This window comes from Dermacentor andersoni, chromosome 2, assembly GCF_023375885.2.
Source record: "Dermacentor andersoni chromosome 2, qqDerAnde1_hic_scaffold, whole genome shotgun sequence".
NCBI lineage: Eukaryota > Metazoa > Arthropoda > Arachnida > Ixodida > Ixodidae > Dermacentor > Dermacentor andersoni.
Window position 1 is genome coordinate 46019719 of NC_092815.1, and position 21985 is coordinate 46041703.

The 21985-nt window shown below is 50.8% G+C and overlaps 1 protein-coding gene across 4 annotated transcripts in view; it reads right to left on the bottom strand.

The window, feature by feature from the left end:
* Nucleotides 1-21985, bottom strand: part of Tlk (Tousled-like kinase) — a 146451-nt gene that overhangs the window by 56702 nt on the left and 67764 nt on the right. Inside the window, exon 1 of one of the 4 annotated variants that reach the window (XM_055077203.2) lies at nt 9582-10499. The exons of the other annotated variants lie outside the window; for them this stretch is intronic. Coding sequence (XP_054933178.1) covers nt 9582-9613 — 32 coding nt within the window. The 5' untranslated portion in view covers nt 9614-10499. Of the gene's footprint in view, nt 1-9581; nt 10500-21985 lie in introns of those variants that run through there. 4 annotated transcript variants of the gene reach the window in all.

Below are 21985 nucleotides of genomic sequence, written 5' to 3' on the forward strand. Positions count from 1 at the left end.
AAAAATGCGGGGCGTCTTCCAGGTGCACACGTAGTTGCGCGCGCTTTGCCCCCGCAGCTCTCACTATATGTTGCCCCACAAAGTTGGCCACGAGCACAGTATTGGCGCGAAACTTAAGATGAAGCAGTTTGGCTCCATTTTATCTGCCGGTGATCGAGCTATCGTCACAAACGCAAATAAAACTACGGAAAGACGAAAGAAAACTGTGTCACTTTTAAGAGGATGTGGCTCACTCCTTGGAAGGGCAGTTAGCATTCACGACCATCCGGTCCTAGCGCGCACGCACAACGAATTACGTTCTTTTTTATTATTATTACCTATAATAAGCTTCAAGGAACGCTCTAATGTACGGATTAGTGTGGCGTCCTATGTCCCTCGCACCCCTCCGCTCTTGCGACGCGCTCAAACGCGCTAGACGACCACGTCCGGAGATGGGAAGATCGCTTTGCACATGACAGCTCAAGCAGAGGGGAAGGGGCAGTCCTACGCGCGGAAAAACGCAGACTCTGGAGCAGACCGCTGCGCTCGCGTGCACCATGTCCGTCGCCCAGCGCGCACGAGTCGCGGAGGCGACCGACCGAATGCACCACAACGTGGCGACACAACTCGTTGCGCGCGAGTTACGTTACGTAAGAGCAGGCGAAGCAAGTGCCGCGAATGCGGTGGCAAGAAAGAAGGAGGAGGCGGAGGAGGCGGCGACGCCACCTCCTTCTCCACCTCGACGTGATACCCCAAGCCAAGCCATCGCAACGAGATGGTATACCAATAGACGCGTGCAATTAAAAGAAAAAAAAATCCGGCATATTACGAGCCGAAACCACGATCTGATTACGAGGCACGCCGTAGTGAGGGGCCACGGGTTAATTTTGACCACTCGGGGTTCTTTAACGTGCCCCTAAATGCAAGGGAGGCGGGTTTTTTTTTTCATTTCGCCCCCCTCGACGCATGCAATTGCATCCGACCAGTTTCCGACACGCTGCTGAATTGAAATGTTCGTCCGTCTATAGTCACGACAACAGCAGCAGTGGGGTACACAGTTTCCAACGGCTATATAACAAGCGGGAGTAACCGTCGTTCCAGCGCGCCGTCAGACAAATGGAACGAATCTGACACGCATGGGCTCTCCACTATAGAAAGCACAACAATGCGAGGTTAAGATGAACCGGTCGGTTAAACCCCCGAAATAGCGAAAAGGTCGCTCCAAAGAAAGCGTTAGTTTCAGCACGTGCGCACCTCCCAATGCCATGGCAGCGAAGGGAATGGGCGGAAAAGCCTTGGGTCGTGGATACACGACAGATGCGCCCCAGGTGTCACGACGGGAGCTGGCGCACGCCGTCAGTTGCTCAACAGAAGACGTGTCACACAGCTACACATCCCTATTGTAACACTAGCATGCTTACTCGACCGTCCGAGAGGGCACGACATGGATATCACTGCTCTCCAATCATGCACGGTTTCGAAATAAACTTCAGGTTAATCCATGTACATTTATCTGTGCCACGAGTGAGCGACAGGACTAAACTCCATTCCGATGCGTCGCCGGCTACGGCCCATGCACTCATCCGGCTAAAAAGAAAATACAGAAATGAATGACTGAGTAATGAGCGAGCAAGCAAGCAAGCAAGCAAGCAAGCAAGCAAGCAAGCAAGTAGGTAAATAAATGAGTAAGGTAACTAAAGTAAGCGAGTTCTCACTGGAAGCGTAGTTTAATTGGCTTTGCTTATCGTGCGCTCTTCTTCCCTATTACTATTATTATTATTTCTTGCTAACGAGAGTATGTGGTGCTTATAAGATAGCTATGTTGTCCACAGATGTAGCAACAAACGGCCAACAGCCATGTTTTTCGTCAGTGCGTCCGTACTGTGAAACATTGAACCTATGGGGGAAGTCTCAGGCCCAACAGTTGGTTTGGGCACTGCAATGGGTGGCTCTTAGGGTCAGCCACGAAAAAAAAAAAAAATGTTTTAAATTTCGAATGCGAATCCAATTAGTCTTCGTTATTGGAATCGAGTTTGACCTCCAAATTCGACATTCAACATTTGTCAAATATTCGCTTCCCGTCGAATATCTGAAAATAAGCATGATAATTGGAGCCTAGAGTACAGAGGTAGAAATTTTTGAGCTCTGCAAAATCGTTTCAAGTGACCGCTGTTAACCCAATTCAAACGGAAATACCTGTACATTCCTGCAAACACTGTTCCAAAGAACAATGCTTCAAACGCCATTATGAACGCGCTGAAAAATAGCTGTTTCTGAACTGAAGTGTGTGGCAGTCTGTTTCCTTCTTCGTATTTTATCCGCAATGGATCCATTTAATACAAGATACTGCCCTTTAGCGCTGCTCGCAAATGTGTTAGGGTAGCTTACGTGAAATATTCCTTCTTAATCCTCGATTTCAGATCGTTCAAGGCTTCGTTCAATTAATTTGTTATTAGTAATGGTAAAATACTACGTTCAATTTCATACTTGAAGCGTTTGTCTCCTTTTTTTTTTCTTTAATTTGTCTATACCATTCGCATATTGAAATTAACACACTGTACTTCTACAAGTGCGGTCAATGATACCGTAATGACTCGCTATATAATGTAATCGTTGTCAGAACTTCATGGGAAGTGGGATCTAAAAAAGAAGGTTGAATTTGCGAGCAGTTTATGACCGTAGCTAGCAGAACTGTACAACACTATATGTTGTTCCCCTACACTAGTAAAGGCTCAGAATGCGAACGACGGGCTGTGGAAATAGCCTTTTCTCGGATCCAGTAATCGAACTTTCCTTTTCTTTTTTTTTAACGGCGACTGTGCGTAGCGAGAAATAACAAATGAGAGCCAAGAAATACAAAAGAACAGATAAAAGGTGGCGCACTAATTAGAAATTGAAAGCTCGTGCCCTTAGGCTGTACATTGCTAGATAGCACCGACGCAGGTAATAAAGAGATTAAGATCGGGTCACTATTTTTCTATTTTTTATTAGTTTTTCTTTAGTTCGTGCTCAGCTTCGTAACACGTAAATCTCTCGCCCAACTCAGATGTTATTGCACAGACACAAACTTGGCAACAGTTCCCGTGTGACTGGGCCCACGGGGATCACGATCTGACTGCGCAAACGAAAGCGCAACTATACACAAAGGCGCGGGACGCTGTCTACATCAGCGGTACGGCGCGGCCTAAGCCTGAGCGAAGGCCAAGAAAACCGAAAGAGCTTTGCACCTGTATTCAGGCACATAATTCAAGGCGAAACACAATTACGAAGGCCAAGTGCGGCTCTGCGCAACTTTCCGTTCACGCTGACACAAATATCACACAAAACGTTAGAAACAGCATAATTTAAAGATTTCGACGTCAATATGACACCGCGCTACCTAACCCATGTTCAGATGCACCCAGGTACATTTCAGATACATCACGAAAACATTACTAAAATGATGTAATTACGAGGGCGAGTCAGAAAGTCTTTGTCCCTATACTTTATCAGCCAAAATAAGGCATCTACAGGTAATTACAAATATACGTACTATTCAACGTACCTTACATTATTTTCCCACATAGTCCCCACACCGGTTCATACATTTGCCCCATCGTAGCAGTAAATTTAAGATGCCCCTGTGGTAGATTCGTCCGGCTGACTGTGGAGCCACCGTCGGACTGCTGTCTTGGCTTCATCGTTTCACGTGAATCGCTATCCTGCCAGGAACTAAAGCTCCTCAAAGTGAGACACCTGTCCCTACACGTGGGCTGCATTTTCCTGTGGATTTCGATGGGAGTTCATACTTGCTCCATAGACAACGAATCGCACTTCGTTGCTTGTACGCCGTGGACATGTGAAGCACAACCGCCATCTTCAACTGACAGCAGCGCCGTGCCATCGGAGCTACCGGCAGATAAGGCCGGGACACACTAGCCGGGACGGTCGAAGAAAGGTCCACCGCTGGGAATGGATATGTTGATTTCGCATTTACAGCCATAATTTGGCTAAAAGAAAATAGGTGCACATACTTTCTGATTCGCCCTCGTATAATTAGCTCTGAAACTTCTCGGCTGGGTCATGCGCTTTGACTTAGGTTTACTGGTACAACTTATTAGCATTACTACCGCGTCACACTGTTCAAATCGCAGCCCCTCATTGTATATCTCATGTACCGTTTTCGTCGGCTGCCTTAAACAGTACTGCTGGGAACTAAGCATTTACAGTATTCACTCGTACCTATAGGCCGATGGGTACTCTCTCTGTTACAGAGAATACGAAACTACGGCGCCTGCCTGAATTCGAGGGCTCGGTTACGCCAAAAGCGTCGCGCCATCTGAAAGACAAAGTGCACGGAACGCCTATAACGACGAGCGATTGCATGGCGACGAGATGATATATGGCACGTGAGTTCACTGATCGATGTATGCCACTGGGCTTAGCGCACCAAAGCAACAAGGAGGGGTGGGGGGGTCTATGTGAGAGACGCCCTAGCCGCGTAGCGGTGGACTCTGGATTAATTTTCACCGCTTCTTGTTCGTTTCTTATTTTATTTTTTAACGCGCACACGCATACACCAACGTGTTTGCATTTCGCACTCATCGGAATGCCGCCGCGCCGACCCGGGATCAAACCCACAATCTCGCGTTAAACTGCGGCAAAACGCCATATATGCCGCTGAGCTACAGCGGTAGGCAAGGGAGATTGTCGCGTCATGCAACCGTGCGCTTCTTGAAGCGGAAATGAAGTGACCGACTCCTTCAATTATTTACGACGGACGCAACAAGAGTAATTTTGCAACTGTTGACAATTTCCCCAATTTCCGTCTTACGCCATCAATCGAGGCCGGTCAAGTAGTAGTAGTTGGCTCTATACTAAAATAAAAATAAAGGAAAAGGAAGTTCACGAAATTACTGCTGACCGCGAAGTAACTGTCTAACGCCATCTGCTGCCACCTGAAAACGGCGGCCAGCAGAGCGAAAGGGGTGGGGATGCTCGTAGCGGTGCGGTTTTATCCAATTACGCGTTACTTTAAGCGCAGTCAACTTCATGATGGCGCCTAGAATCTGACCAATGCAGAGAGAAGAACTGAAGAGAGCCGTCAAGCCAAAGCCGCCGCCGTGGCCTTTGCACGCAGGCTTTACCGCGAAGGCCTTTCGGGTATCGATCCGTGAACGGCGCATCGCCATGTCGCGCAACCCTATAGGCGAGCGAAAGAGGAAAACGCAGCTGCTGCGGCTCAAAATAGCGAGCGCGTTGTTCGGCAGCCGCAGGTTCTCTTCACGGTTACGGAGAGAACGACCGCTGGATATATAAGACTCGCCGACGCAATGCCTTGGAGGGAAGGCGTGGCGCGGCGAAAAAAGAAGTTGCGCTGCAGGATGCCGGAAAGTGATGACGCACTGACGCGCAAAAAAGCAATCGACTAACCATTCGTCAGGCGCGACACCAACAAATAGACACAATTAAATAATGAGAGAGAGCAAAAAAATCCTAGGACATTTAGGTACTTCTTAGGAGTTATGAATGCGAAAGAATTGATGTTCAATCGAACGTCGCTGGTCGGTACTTTGAGTTATGAACTCGCGGGCAAGCAAGCGAGCGCGCTGAGACGCTTGGTCAACGCCTCCTAGATTGCACTAGGCCGGTGCAGTTCGATCCGTGACGTCATGCTACCTTCCCCGGCCACCATATAACCTAATGGGCTGTCCAGTGGACTAAACAGCTTCTGAGTGGGCAGCTTCTGAGCGTGGGGTCATATATAGTTCGAAACTCACGAACGCCAACGTTTCTTTCTCCTTCCGAAATTATTGCTTTTTATACACTATTTTTTTATTACCCAGGGGAAGTCAAAACGCACGTGAGGGCTTGCTCAGACAAGTAACGCGCGGATAACACAGGCTTCCAGAAGAGAGGGTGACGTGGCGTCGCGGCGAAGCCCTCACGCAACAGAGAGGGCGAGAGAGATTGCGGAGAGGAAGAGGCGCTATTTTCTGCAACCCCTTAGGAAGCAGGTGTAGCCTTTCACCCGTTCTGCTCTGTCGAGGCGCGCACGTGACGCGGCGTCGCAGCCAATGAGAATTTAGGCGCCGTTTCGCTGCTCAAGACGACAGAGTCTTTCGCTCAATGGGCCATTTGATGCTTCAAGTTAAGAAAAGAAAGAAAGGTGGATGATATTTCAACTGAAACGACTATAAGGTTCAATCCAATGCCTTAACCATATTGTAGAGCATATAAAGATGTCCACAAAACACATTCGATATTATGGAAAGTCTGCCATCACATATAAGCTTCTCTCAGAGGCGGTTTTTAATTAAGTGGTTTGGACTTTGCTCTCAAACACCGTCTAACTGAATTCATACGTGGCGAACGGAAAAGCGTCTGTTTCGAACTATTTGAAATTCCCCGCTACAAGCTGATTTTTTTTCTTTTTATGCACGCTGCTTAAATGCACGTACGTGTTCAACTGTTCATCAATATATATGTCTGCAAGCCGATTGTTACGGTGCACACAAGTCAGACTTTCAGGATTTTAGCTTGGAATGTAAAAAAACTGGTGGTGTGATGAGATGAAATTGGCAGGCATAATAATGGAGTGTGCCGCACAGGAAAGGGGTTATTACAGATCATGGAGAGAGGTCTTCGTCTTGCGCTGGACATATACACTGCCGCGTCTGACGAAGAAAGACTTCAGTGCGCGCTGCCTAACTTTCGTTGTCAGCCAAAAGGGGGTGAGCTCGAAACTCCTAGACTGTACACCGTTTTTCACGTGAAATTAGGTCCTCATCCGTTTGCGGTCGTCCAGCACGTTGTAAGAAGCGTAGCTCGATTGTGTTAATAAGCGCGAAATTATTTCAAATGGATCCGAAAAGCCTTACCGCGGACATCGTGTCTACGTCTACATCGTTACCTACTACGTGGTGTCGTTGTACGCACAAAAAATAAATCTGGCCTACTACAGTCCACATTCGCGGTACAACATAATGCACCCGATACGCGAGTTACTTGGACATAAGGCCGGGCTCACGCCATGTTGCGTTGCCGCGGCTGTGGCGAGCGGTGACGTCGAAGCGCCCCTGACTTACTTTTACACCAATTTCCGGAAGTGAGCGGCGTGCGCTACTTCCGACAGAACGAGCACAAGCTCCGACTCCTCAAATGAGGCGCAAATGGCCGCATCGATTAGGCCTACAAATGCTTAAGGCGCAATCGTTGATAGGAGAAACCGAGTGCCACGCCCTTTCCTATACAATAAAACCACTCCAATTCAGTAAGGCACCGCAATGGCGAACTGTTTCACTCACGCCTGAAACAAGTGCACATTAATCATTTAACGATATCTGCAGAATCCCAAGCGTCCCGATATGAGATTTAAAAGGTTGACAAGCATGATTCAACGGAACCATGCGAGTGTTGTCTTCCGGGTGGGCGCAGGGCGCGAACAGCTTTCCTCTGGCGCATAATTCGCACGGCTGGGTGCAAAGATCGATATGTGCTTGATCGGACAAGCAGGTTTTCTTTAGACATAAGGTGTTAAAACAAACTTGTGTGTGTGTTCGTGCATGAATGGACAGGCCTATGGACGGTACGTGGGTTACGACAACTCCTGCTCAATATCAAGAGAGTTACTGTTCTCCATTTTAATGATCGAAGACTAACGGTCGCACTTTCGTAAGCATAGCACCGATCGACGTATGATCCGCAGCCTGGTTTGGCAAACGCGTAGCAACATGCCAAAAGGAGGGAGAACTTTCCACAGAGGCGGCCGCCACCTGCGCATCGCAAAACAAACTGCGGACAAAAAAAAATTTACACGGCGGCTTCCGTGCGGCTGCACGCGGCGTGAAGGTTTCAGCTGGCCTCGACTAATCACAATACTTCACTATCAATCTCTCCGAGACGAGCGATGGCTGAGTTGGAGAGAGAGAGTGAGAGAGAAATGAACGAAACCTGAATAAGCGCGTTTATGGAATCCCTTACCTTCCACTTCTCAAGAAACACAAGTCAAATGGGGCAAGGGAGAAAACGAGGCAGCCAGAAGGGGAGAGGAGGATAAAAGTTACGTCACTTCCCTCGAAGCGGGACAAACGTCACGGCGCCCTAACGGTGATGCGCGGAGGCTGCACTTTTTCCGCTGGCCTCCTCCTCCCTACTGTCCTCCTCCTTACTGCAGAAACGATAGTGGGAGGAGACCTCTCATCCTCGTGCATCAATCCAAAGCAGCGAGTGCCCGTCGATATAGGAAGAGAGGGGGATATAGAGGGTCCTTTCCCGTCATCCTTGACAAGCCTTGGCCCAATCAAGCGCGCCCCTCTCACATGACCCTCCCCGCGCACGAAACTTCGTTAGAATAAGTGCGGAAAAGAAATTACGTCGTTTTCACGCGAAGAACGCAGGGCGTTTTCACGAGCGAGGTTTCACAGACCACTTCAAGCGAAAATGTAAACGGCAGGCACAGTCCTCATTGCACGATTTAAGCGGCGCAACGATAACGCACCATACGACCAACCAGGCCAACGAGCCAATCACTGAGTTGTTACTGCCCGAGTGAACGGGTATAACAATGGTCTATAAGTAATCCACGAATAGAGACATGGTGGCACCAACAGCAGCAACACCGCCAAATGCAGTGAGAGCTGACGGCTTGTCTCGTCAAAAAGGCGAGTGGAACGGAGCGTCTTCGGCGCACGGGTCAGTTCCTCCGAGGCGCGACGAAGGGTAAGTAGTGGGGGAGGGGGGATATGTATAGAAACAGAAGGCCCGCCACAGCGCTGCGTGCAGCAACCGCTGCCCACTTTTTCATTCTCCCGCGTCGCCAGAGAGAAAGAAAGCGGTGTGGTGCGCTCGGCGGAAGTTAGACCGACGGGAGAATTGATGCAGCAACGGGTGTAAATGAAAAGAGCGCGCGCCGCAGAGAGAGAGAGGGGAATGAATCACTAGTAGTAATCCAATCTGTCGCCAATGGTCTCTTGAGCGCAGCGCCACCACCGTAAAGAGGAAGGCGGTTCGATACATAAACAAACAGCGCGGGGGAAGACAAGAACGAAATAAAAAAAAAAACAGAGAGAGAGAGAACAGGAAAAGAAAGCAAACCAGGCAACGGCGTGATGTCGCCGTCGGCCGCCAGTCGTGGTACCACCCCTCCCCATTGCCACAAGAACCGGGCCTCCCCTCTCACCGCCCAACGGACGGCAGCCGACGTCACCACGCCACGAGCGCGGCGGACGGCCAACCGAGCGATCAACCGTGCAACCCGAACGAGGCTCCGCACTGGAGCCGCGTCCGGTGCCCGTATCCGAAACAAAATGTCGGCTATCACGCCGCCTGGCAGCCGACCGGCTGTCGACAGGCGACGCAGCGGTACCTCTTTTCCTGCGACGCTGACGGCATATCCATGTGAATCACCGGCGAACATAATATCCAGGCGCCAGTGGGCGCAGCGTAATCCTGCTGCTGGGGACGAGGCCAGAGGCATTGCGTGCGAACCAACTGATGGCCGTAAACTAAAGCCCACCGGAAACAGATACAAAGAAAAACAAACTGCCACTTCGCAACACACAGCAGCGGCCACAGCTGTCACTACCCTGCACACACACACTGGAAGCGACGACGCTGCGCACCTTTGGAAAGCGCAGAGCGGCGCAAGAAACATGGGCGCAGGATCGCAGGGTGTCGGTGCGCCAGCAGTCGCCACGACCGACGAACATCCACACCAGGGTCGTCGCTGTTGCGCCGATATCCTTGAGGGGTCCGGTGCTGCCGCGGCGGCTGCGACCGACTCACGCGGACGAGGGCATCCCAGCTGAGGAGGACACCACGCCACAGTCAAGGCTAGCCCAACAAACGGTGTGACAGGGCGCGGAGGCAGTCGCTCCCGAGCAGTCGACCACGACGCATTCTGTTTGGAAGCCCGCGAGATAAATGCAGTCGTTGCCGGCCGGAGGAAGCGAGCAAACAGAGCACGGGAGCTGAAGAACTGAAGGCGATCGGCGGCGCTGGGCGGCGCGAAGAGCGCCGGGGCGGAAGGTCAGTTCTTGACAGAGAGCGCAAAATGGCGCTGCTAGCGTGGTCGTCGTCGCGAGAGGCACACCGCCGAGCCGGCGCGCACAACAGCCGCGGCGGGGAGATCAGCGGTGCCGGCGACACAACCGGAGGAGGGGGGGGGGGGTAGGCAGCAGCACACGGGCCAGGCCAGCCCACAGACAGCCACCTCAGCGGCGAGAACGTAGTACGACGCGGCGGCGTTCCTCTCCCCGCCGAAAAACGCAGGCGGCGGGGGGCACAAACACGCCAGGCGCACGCGTGCCCGCACGCACACACACACACACACGCCAAGCAAGAGGCCAGGCCGAGCAGCGAGCGAGTCGCTGCTGCTGCTAACTACCGGCAGAGCAGCCGAGAGAGCCGATTTCCCCGCGCAGCTGAAGGAGAGGTCGCCGCTTGAGTTCGTGTCTGTCTGTGCGAGCGGCGCTACGCGCGCGAGAATGAGCCAACCGAAGAAGGAGCGAACGAAGGAACGACGCAACGCACAGAGAGCCCCCCCCCCCCCCCCCCCCCCCCCTTACGCTGTCCGCGGAACGAGCAGTGCCGCCGCCGGCCAAGATAGAGAGAAGGAGACAGCAGCCCTTCCCTCCTCCAGCGGCGCGCTCGAATAAAGACGACCCCCGGCAGAACGAAGTGCGCGAGGTTTTTTCGTAAGGCGAGAAGGAGGGGAGCGAACGAAGCCGCACGCAGGAAGGATTGTGAACGAAGTCGACGGGACGGCCCCGCCGATGACTGCCGCTCCTCGAGACAGCGAAGGATGCTGCTTGGATAGAGGGTTAACTGCAGAAGGAGAGGCAGAGATGAAATAGAAAATAAAAACGGTACTGAGCGCCCCAGACAAAGGAACGCACACGCCGGGCGTGCGATACGGGCACCATGCGAAGAAAAAGTAGTCCCCTTCCTCTGCGAGCATTCGCGGCAGCACACCGACATACAAGAGCGCAAGCCTCACCACCGACAGAGAGACCCCGGGCAGAGAGCAAGGAGTGAACGAACAAATCAGGACGAAACGGGCGACGAGAAGAGGGAGAGGAGGCGCCCCGAGGTACAGGAGAGGGGCGGTCTGCATGAAACGATGGTAGAAAACGAAAAAAAAAAAAAGTGAAATAACCGGGCACGCCATGGACCGGGAATGAAGCGAACGCGTCAGAAAGGAAATCAGGAAAAGGTAAGACGAAACGCGCACACAAGCATGGTTTGCGAGGAGAATGAGAATAAAAAAAAAAAATAGAAAAGAGGCAAGGGGGAGGAAATCGTCGCAGCTTGCACAAGCCGCACGCGATGTCTCCCAGGGCGTTGGGTTGTGCCAGTGTGCACTCACTTCCCTTCTCGGTGCAGCAGCCAGCCATTCGACCCACGTTTATCCCATGGCCCGAAAAGGCCGGCGGTTCAAGAACCGAGGTGAGGCAGGCCTCCAGAGGTTTTCATGCGCAAGCCAGCAGCAGGCGCCTTGAGTTGGCGCCTCCCGACTTCGTACAGCGAAAACCGAATCGTTGCTGCACCGTTTAACTGCCGCAATCTTTGTTATAAGGTTAAGCGAGGAAAGAAAAAGAAAAATATCCGCGAGCTCAGTAGCGTGACGGAATATTAGGCCAGTTGCCGTAGAACGCCAATCGTGGAAAATAACCGGTAGCTTACGGGTCGATAGATATTCTGTGGCCATCTGCGTGATGTAGGCTACGGCTGTATCAAATTTGCTTGCTCACTGCGCCTCCTGCGAAGGTTGTTCTCGCTACGGGGAAAACTGCAACTTCCACAGCGAGCGCACTCCTTCGTGTACGACGTCAGCACAAGCGGCCACAGAAGCGAGCACAAGGAAATGCAAACCGTCGCACAAGTGTCGTGCAACGTCGCTTCCCGCCTCGACGATAAGTAGAACAAAGAGACGTCGCTGCTCTGTCTTCTCGGCCTCAGACGCCTACTACGCAGGGACGCACGTCGCAGTTGTTTTCAGCAGTACTCGAGGGAGTTTTAAAAAGCAAAGCCGCATAATGCGGAGAAATGCCAGGGAAACTGCACCAAAACCGCCCGCCGTCAAGTTATCCGCGAGTAAAGAGAGTCCTGTAACGAGATCGTAATACAGTGCAATTGGCGTAACCTAGCGGCAACCGCCAGCGCGGCACAATAATGGCACAGACAATGAAAAAAAAAAACGAAGAACGGTAACAAAAAGAAGATAGCCGGCGCAATGGCGCCGGCTTGCCGCTCGCCAAGCCTCGATCAGAAGGGCCGGCCGATCCCTCCCCGCGCTGCCAAACGCAGCGCACGGCTCGCTAGCTGTGCTGCAGCCGTCGGAAGTGGGGAGGGGTCCTCCCGGATTTGCGCGCAAGGCGCCGCCGCGCTTCGATTCGTCGGGCCGCCAATGCCGTGCCGTCTTGGCACGCGGACCCCATTCTCACCCCACCTGCTCCATGCACCTTTGGTTGAAAAGAACATGCAGCACTAGCAATGCTCGATGGTGGACAATAAAAGTCACCCATGTGTGCGAATACTTGTGCATTCACTGAAATGCAAACGAGGAACGCGCGCAACAAGCATCAGGAAGTCGCGAGCTACCAACGGCGGCTCAAACCTTCATATTTCTTCCGTCATCGTGTATAGTACATGAAAACAAATGGAAAGTCAAATTCAAGCCAATACGCCTACTGTTAAACGCGCACACACTCGCGCAGGGAACGCAGTAATACAGGGAGGATCGCCCTCCACGGCGGCGGTGTTCGTTTCTTTCGCTTCCTCGACAGCGAGAGGCGGGATGCCGCCGCCTGCTGCAGCTCCTCGTACAACCGCCGCCGCCGCAGCGCCATATTCGTCGTCGCGCGCTGTACGGGCGAGGCACCCCCCCCCCCCCCCCCCCCCCCCCGGCGAAGGCACGTCTGTCCACGGCCTCACTCGCGTTGTCTCTCTCCACGCTCTCCACTGTTACATCTCTCTCCCTCGGCTAGCGCCGGCCACGCTTCCCTCCATCTTTCCTCGCAGGAGCCAGCTCCGGGTGATGCACTCTATAAAACAGCCAACCGGCGACACTCGAGGCGCCAGGCAGGTTGAGCTCTCTCTGCAGGGACGAAACGCAACGTTGCCGCAAGCAGCAGCCTGTCATGTGCGTCATTGCCTTGAATTCTTGCTGAGTGTCCGAGGAAGCGGAGGAAGATGATGGAGTCTGCCGCGAAATCGGCTACAAAACATGGCACCTATATTCAGCATCAGAGCGCACCCACATGGTGCACCATCCACGGATTCCCATATCTTCGGTCATCAGTCGACGCAGTCGAACACTTATGCACGGTTTAAGTAAGAGGTATAGAAATAAGAAAACAACGCTACGAATCTGAAAATTATGTGAGCACTGTTCTATTTCTCAAATCGACAAATCCAACGCTTCCAATTAGCCTTGCTGTATTTTTCTTTCGTCCTGTAAAGGAGTCACGCTAGTGGCCTTTGCGCTTCATTTCTGATAATGCACGATGGGAAAGAAACGGCTATAGATCACGCACACGTCCTTGATATTCCCGTGCACCGAGGACATGTCCAGGACCGAGCTGGGAACCGTTCTATGCTAGGTTCACCGGTTTCGAATCACCTACCAAATGAAACAGCGGATTCTTACTTTACTTTTTATTTTCTTGGATGGGTGGAGGATGGTAGATATTCTTGCTTTCACAGCGGAAACACGGTCGTCTTGTTTTTTGGAAATATAGAGGACATAAAACCTATACTCTATCTCACAAGTCATTTGCAGCACTGTGGAAGCTGCAGGACTCCTTGGCCAATAGGCATGCCGAATGCCCCACGAGGTGTGTTCACCCGCGTCGCGTCGTCTGCTCACTGCCACAGTAATTAGCGGTATACAACGTGCATACGCAGATGTCCTGACATGCCACGCATCGCTGTAAAGTATAAAGTACCAAGCAAAGTTAACGCTCTTTAATCCCGCCAATAATCAGACAGTTACGCCTGGAACTATATTCCGCTGCGCTAGGACAATACCTGAGTACGCCTCCTATTTCAGGCAGTGCTGCGAACGACTTGTGAGACGCAGTATAGACTAAGGTTTAAAGTTGAGAGACGGAGAAAAGACTCAGCCAAGCCTGTCGGTATAAGCTAACGCCCCACATATCATCAAACGTTATCTCTCGCTTGTGTAAGATTAGGGGTGCTATTAACGCTAGCGCATTTAATCAATCTTTAGGTGCACAGGATCGTGAGCCTCGCCTGTTCGAGGATGCGACGACATACTAAGAGCGCCAGCAAGTTCAAGCTTTACGGCGACACGGTCCGGCGTTCACCTAACCGCTGCTGGCAGGAAAAGGTCAAAGCTAGTCTAGAGATTCGCGACCAACTGAACTTTACAAATCAAGTTCATTTCTGCGCTCCAGGCACGAACTGGGCTTATGCGCGGCGAGCAATGTCGCGGACAACCATGGAGCGAAGGCGTTATGCAACGTTCGGGGAAAGCGCTTTGCGGTCAGCAAGTGCAGGCAGATGTGGTTGTAACAAACGCTCGCACATTTCGGAGGACAACGGACTGCAACTGGGACAGAGGCCTGAAGCCCCGTCGGTGAGAGAGGACGAGAGAGGCAGTGCTGACTGCACGGGCGGAGCGTGCGCGCGTTCCGGGCGGCGGAATGCCACACACAAAAGCCGAGCTAAACGTTTCATTGACCCAATTGCGTTGCCAAAGGAGTCCGGCGAGGCGCAACAAAAACGAATCGGGTTCCGAAAGACAAGTCGCGCCGAACCCGACGCCGCCATTCCGCCTTCTCTCCGCCTTTCCAACTTTTTTGTTGACTGCTAGATCATTTACGGAACGCGGGAGGTCCGCCCAACGACAGACATAAAGTCACAGGCGGACAGACAGATGCATTTCGAGTAGGCGTCAAGGATTAATCTAGCCAGAGAAACATGTAAAACAATCGAAAGCCAGCAAACCCTTTCAATGGTGTCAATGGCGATGCTCTTATGGCCTTTGTACGAGGGCGAATAAGAAAGTATTTGCCTGTTATTTTTTATTAGCCAAAATAAGGTACATACAGGTAATTACAAATATGCGTACTATTCTACGTGCCTTACACTATTTTTCCACACAGTCGCCCCACCGATTCAGACATTTGTCCCATCGCAGCATCCACGCGGGTACAGTGTACTAGATAGATTCTAGTACACTGTAACGCGGGAAACGTTGTCGTCAGTCAGCGACGCGCGCGGCCTCCCCGAACACTCACTGTCATGCAAGGCTTCGCGGCCTTTTGCGAACTGACAACACCACCACCTCACACTTCTCAAAGCGAGACACCTTTCGCAACACGTGGGCTGCATGTCCCTGTGTGTTTCGACGGGCGTTCGTCCCTCGCTCCATAGACAACGAATCACACTTCGTTGCTCGCACGCCGTTGACGTGTGAAGCACAACCGCCATCTTCAACAATAGTGTTCCTGTATATGCTCCCGCAGGGAACGTATACACGAACACTATTCAACAACTGACAGCAGCGCCGTGACGCGGAGCTACAGGCGGATAAGGCCGTGTCGGTACAAGTCCACCGCTGGGAATGGATATGTTGCCTTCGCATTTACAGCCGTAATTTGGCTTTTAAAAAAAAATATAAGGGCAAAGACTCGCTTCGCCCTCGTATAGGGGCGACCTATGGCTATAAACCGCATCAAGACGACATGCGGATAATTTTCCATGAGCAGGGTGCGCGTGATTTTCTCAACGAACCTGCCCCGACAACGCGCATACTTTGCAACGACTTGTGTTTTTGGACAACTTTGGCTGCCTCGATAACACCGCCTCGGGGCGCTGCCAACGCGGAGGTGCCGCCCTGTAGCAACAGCACTGGCCTCACCTGTCGGGGGAGGCTACAGCACCAGCGCCGCAAACACAGAGCGACAAGGAGCTAGGGGCCTCCTCCCCCTCGCGGGGGGCTACAAAGCGAAATGGCGGCCACCAACCCCTCTGCACGGAAGTAGGGGGGCAACCGCGCACCCCGCCGCGGTCGTGAGCACGGACGGCTGCTGCCGCGTCGCCGCGCACCTCGCGCATCGAGACGGGAAGCCGCTCGCGGCCGGTTGCGCGGTCAATCCGCGGAACGAATGCCACCAGCGATGCGGCGTGGCAAACACATGGCCGCGTATTTCCTGCGCACTTCTGGCGTCGAAACGCGTTCCGCGGCGAGCGCAATTCGGCCCCGAACGCAGCACGGGGCTATACGCGACGTAATGCGGAAGCGTTGTTGGCACTAGCGCTGGGCGTCGATTAAAAAAATACGTTAACACAAACAAACACGGGAACCTTTACATCGATTAGTTATTAGATTATTAGGATTAGTGGATTTGCGTGCGCGAGCAAATAATCCAAGCCGGTATTTTTCGAACGTCTTGATGGAGCGGCGCAACCGACGAAGACGCAAGGCATTTGTCGAATGAATGACCTCGAAGAAAAAAGAACGGTGCTGTATGCACAGAAACTTGCCTTTACGTCACGTATACGTAGAAGCGACGCCTAACTTGATATTACGTGTTACATCAAAGCACATCATGGTCGCTCGGACGAAATCGCAAGTGCAACTACAGCTAGGCCTTGCCCATTTGTCCCCGCTTTGCGCTTGCAATTCAGCGGGAATGGGTGGCTTTTGTTGCAACTCCCGAGAAACGTGCACGCAGTTGCCGTCTTAGTCCAAGCACAGAAGTCCGTGGTTCCGTTCCCAGCAGTCAGGGCACGTCGGGGCGAATGCTCGCCTGATATCACTCATGTGACATCAACCTACTAATCGCGATAGATTATATATATACAACTGCGATTAAATCATCCATCAATCCATCGACAAGCTACAGTTTACATCATCCGTCAATATGACGTCGCAGGTCACGTACCACATGAGTTATTGATCAGGAAAATTAACGTAACAAAAATACAACACACAGGAAGGGAAGACAAAATATTCACAATTTTCCTCGTCAGCAAAGCAAGAACTACTACAACAATTAATTCCGTGAGAGTGTCATACAAAAGCGGCAACAGCAGGGCATATGCGTGTATTCGCGATGCATATCCTTAACGTGACATCACGCAAAGTCGTTGCATCGGGTGCTTATTGTAGGCCGCGTGCACTCATAAAAAAGGAAGAAAAAAATGGCTACCGATTAGGGCGGTCACTCACGATAGGCATTTAATGATCACCCACGATAACAGCGTTGTCATCGCGCAGTGCGGAAAAAAAAACGGAGGTGCCGACGCCGACGAACACGCCATGCCTCCCGAATCATCAAAACAAATTTCGCAAAGTCTAGACCCTAGAACTCTGCTCAGAGCTGTGTAAGGAGTCCGTATAGTTAACGTTTAAGTTTAAATACATCATGAGTGACCCTTGATCTAACAATAAAAGAAAACGAGAAAAAGTAAGAATTGTTCGCAAGAAAAGGCGATAAAAAGCGGTAGATACTAAAGTTTCAAGTTGGCAGCAATAAGCTGCAAAACGAGGCATGAAGAAAGGTAAACACTAAAGCTAAGCTCAAATGGCAAACACGTCCCGCGTAATTCCTGTAATAAATAAAACCTGTTTGTGAACCGGCGAAATGACTTAGTGCACGGGGAAACGTGTTCAAACAGCTCGCCTAATTAAGCTAACAAAGGTAATTGCTTCATGAACTTGAAAAAAAAGGGGGTACCAGCGAAACACAAAGGACGCGCAGAGAAGGAAAAGGCGTTAGACACGGACGGACGCTGGACCTTCAACTGCTTCATAACGGGAAGGAAAAGTTCGATCAGCGCCGACTGCGAACGCGGTCTAACGTCGTCGAAACAACGACAAATGAACCACAAAGCCAGGTGAATCGTAGAATCCGAGATGGCGGACCGACAGATGCAATAGCTAATTTTCATTTGGGTTCGTGTTTAATTTTGCGTCGTTCATGTAAAAATACGAAATGAAATTGTCGGCACGTTTTAACCGCAGAAAAGCCAGAACACCATTCGACACAGGCACGTACCCAGGGGGACTCCCCCCCTCTCCCCGCTCACGCCACCAATCCTCACACACATTCCGTCAGCGCCGCCAAATCAATGTTGAGATTTGACAGCTATTCGGTGGTCAACATTCGGCTGCCTTTTTCACTCCTTTTGGATGACGGTATTTATCGATATCTCCTGGGGTGTGAAGGCCAGTTTTCTCATCGATTCGATGCCCGTGCGATTAACTCGATATGCGCTCAGTTGTCACCATCTATTCAACGGTCACGCGCGGCGCTGTTGCTTCGTTAGTTCAACCTTCTTTGTTTACTATAGACTGATCCAGGGACCAGGAAAGGGATTCGGTTTGTAGTCAGCTAGTCTGTATGCTTGAGGAACGAGTTGCAGCCGGGGGAAACGCCAGCTGAGTTTAACTTTTCCTTTTGCTTCATTATTTCCTCGAGTGGCGGCTCACCGCGACGCTGACAGATCGTCGGAACCATATCCCCGCGATATGGGTTAAATAAAGTGCAAATGAAAATAATGCGAAACAGCGTCCCTCATCAAACCCTGCAATAAACTTTAAACCCATAAGCAATACGACTGTCATCCGTTACCTCGTCAGGTTTTTCCCTAATTGTACAGCACTTTTCGTGCAAAATTGGCCACTGGAAACAAGAGTCGCAAGGAGTTGAGAAATTAAGCCAAGGCAACAGCCAAACAGGAAGGAAAAGCAAAAATTAACAAATTTAGCTATTGTTTATGTGAATCTTTATGCATCAACATCTTTTTATTTAAAAAAGAAGTAGAGAAAACGCTGCCGGAAGTGGAGAGTGATTTTGTGCGTTTTGAATGACACTTCTACACTTATCAGTCGAGCCGCCTGACGTAGCCACTTCTCTGCTGTGCTTATGTAGGTGTTTTTCTAACCTTCTGCGGTGGGCCCGGTACGTCTAGAACCACAGCGTCCTGCGCTCTACGCGGTTGTACGGGACTGGCGGCCACGCATCATTACGCAACTTCCCAAATAACAATACGAGTCAGTTTTGGCACTTCACTTGGTAGAGCAGTAAACGAGGGATCCAAAAGAACTGTGATTGTTCCGCAAATATATATTTCTCTATAATTTTTGCAGAGCTAATTAAAAAAAAACGCCACTATAGTCGGATACAACTTAAGTCTGCAGTGAAGCCCCGCGCACACCCTCATAATCACCAGCAACTGTTCCTCCGCGAGGCTGCAAATAATTCGTACTTCAAACTTTTCCTGTTACCCAAACAAGGCGGTAACCACAAAAATATTAGCGCGTAATTTTATACGTTTTCCCTAGCCTATTATAGTGCAATGGCGAAAGCCTAATACTTTTTTGAAGTGAAATAAAATGCTTGCTTCGCTGCAGCTATTTATTGTCAAGTTTCACTACAGTTGGCAGTGAAATTTCATGAGTAAAAGGGCTCAGCAGTGAAATGAACTGTACCGCAGACTTTGAATATTTATTAATTATGGAGTTTTATGTGCCAAAACCACGATCTGATCATGAGGCACGCCGTAGTGGAGGACTCCGGAAATTTGGACCACCTGGGGTTCTTTAACGTGCACCTAAACCTGTGTACACGGGTGTCTTCACATTTCGTCCCCATCGACATGCGGCCGCTGTGGCCGGGATTCGATCCCGCGACCTCGTGCTTAGCAGCCCAACACCATAGCCATTAAGCAACCGAGGCGGGTAGACTTTTGAAGAGTGAAATGCTCAGACTCCATACGCTTTGTCTATGTCTGTTGCACACATAATTGCTTCCGTCGATGAAAAGACTCTTCGAGAACAGCAGAAGCTCGGGAGGTATCAAGTACGACGCCATTTCGAAAAGGCCGCATGACGACGACTTTGTTTGCTTCTGCGATTGGCTGGCGGAGTAACACAACCCCGCGCGGTCCGTGTGCCTCGGTTGCCAACAGCTGTTATTCTTTAAGTTGTTGTATGCTACTATAGAAATCAACTATATAAAGAGGCTTTCGTCCTGCAGTGGACGTAAAATAGGCTGATGACGATAGAAATCATTATTTTGCACTTTCGTATGTTTACTTGTGCTTGGCAGTGTTCTTCTCGGGCTTTTTTCCTGCGCGAGTCCGATGTCGTTCCTTGTTTGCAAAGTAAAGAAGAGGTGTATCTCACAGGCGTACTATCTGTGATATACACCTTATTTCATTTCCCTTTTGCGGGTTTCCGCGTCTTTATGGCGAATGGCGGGCGTTATTCACATTTCTACTAGTAAAGGTACCCCCCCTCATTTGCATAGAAAGGTTACCTTGGGTTGTCTCCCCCCCCCCCCAACCCCGAAAAAAAATCTTGGGCATGTGCCTGATTCGACGTCAAAGAGGGTTAACACACTTTCTTTCACATTTAGTTCTGACCATGGAGAGTGCGTTCGAAAGAAAACAATTAAAAACACGAACCCACCAAAAACATGGTAATTTATATAAAGATATGGCAACACAGTATGGTAATTAAATAATAAGTTGAACTACCCAATACTGAAAATTGCTTCCGGTATACGAAAATGCTGCAATGTGCTTCAAGTTTACAGCGCTTAAGGTATCAAATAATCGTACCAAAAATGCGTTGGGCATGGGGCAAAAGGAACGAATAAATGCGAAGCTGCCGCGTCGTATACACCGGAACCAAAGCTTTTACGCCACAATGTCCTTCGGCGACGCACGTCTGCAACGTCTTCAGGCCTAACGACGACATGTACGGAACTTTAATAACTTCTTTTTCCGCCCCTTTAAGCCAAGCTCACACGCACTCGAATCGCGTGTCCAGCATTCCGCGTGGCATACGCATCTTTTGCTCGTCTCTTTTCTGACACGAATGCTGCCGAGGTTCTCTAGTGTAGCGCTCAGTGAAATCACAAGAAAAAGAAGAAAAAAAGAAGAAGACGGGGCTGCAAGAAAGCAGGGCATGAGGAAATACTGGCCGTCATAGGGTAACCTACGCAACCTCTCGCCCTTTCCCAATCGCACTAGCTGAGTGACGCACTTGTTTCTTGCGCTGTGATGGAAGCTTGAGAGTGCCTTGCACCACCCGAAAAGTTATATTTGGCAATTCGAGCGGGAAAAAATGACACCGAGGCACACGAGTGTGAAACTACCTAAGCGTTTTCGAATCGCTCGTTTACGGGCCACCTAATAAAAATGCATTGCTCGTATCCGGTGCAGTCGCGTTCTGCATACCTAGGACGGACGTCACTCGATTGAGTACTACACTGATTGATTAACGTCCTAAAACAAAAAACAAAAAAGCGTGGAGAAGCACTGTAGAAGAGAGCGCTTCGGATTGCGTTTGACCGCTTGAAGGTACCATAGTTAACGCGCACGCGAAACTCGTTGGGCAGTGTGTTTCTACATTCCGCCCAAACTGGAAAGTGTAGCTACTACCAGTATGCCACACCAGTAGCCACAGCATGGAGTCGTGGTGGTGGCTACATTTTCCAGTTTGGGCGGAATGTAGAAACACTCTGCCTAACTAGCTGTGCGCGTGCGTTAACTGTGGTACCTTCAAGCGGTCAATTCCATGCTGTCGGATAGGTACGCCGCCGAGCGAGTCACCGAAGCGGTTGAAAGCAGTGCTGCAGATACAAGCTATTAAGACAAGCAGAAAAAAAAAAAAGCTACAACAGTGAGAGAGCGCACCACCAGATACCGCATCGGAAGCTCGCTCACTGCAAAAAAAAAAAAAAAAGAATGAAGAAGAAGAAAATAAGAGAGAGACCGGCCAAAGCGGTGCTACCAAGACGCCGAAACGCAGGAGAAAAATTGATTGCAATGCTGCGCACAGCGTCGAAACCATAATGGCCGCGGTGTCGGGGCCAGCGCCCATCTCGAAACGCTGCAATCTGCCGTGACGCAAAGCGAGCAGCAGCCTCGGAGGTCTACACCTCCCCCCTTGCGACCGATCCCGGCGCAGCGCCCCACCGCAACAGGACGGGTTCGACAGGCAGCTGCCATTTTTGCCGGCGCGTCCACATCGGTTCGCGAG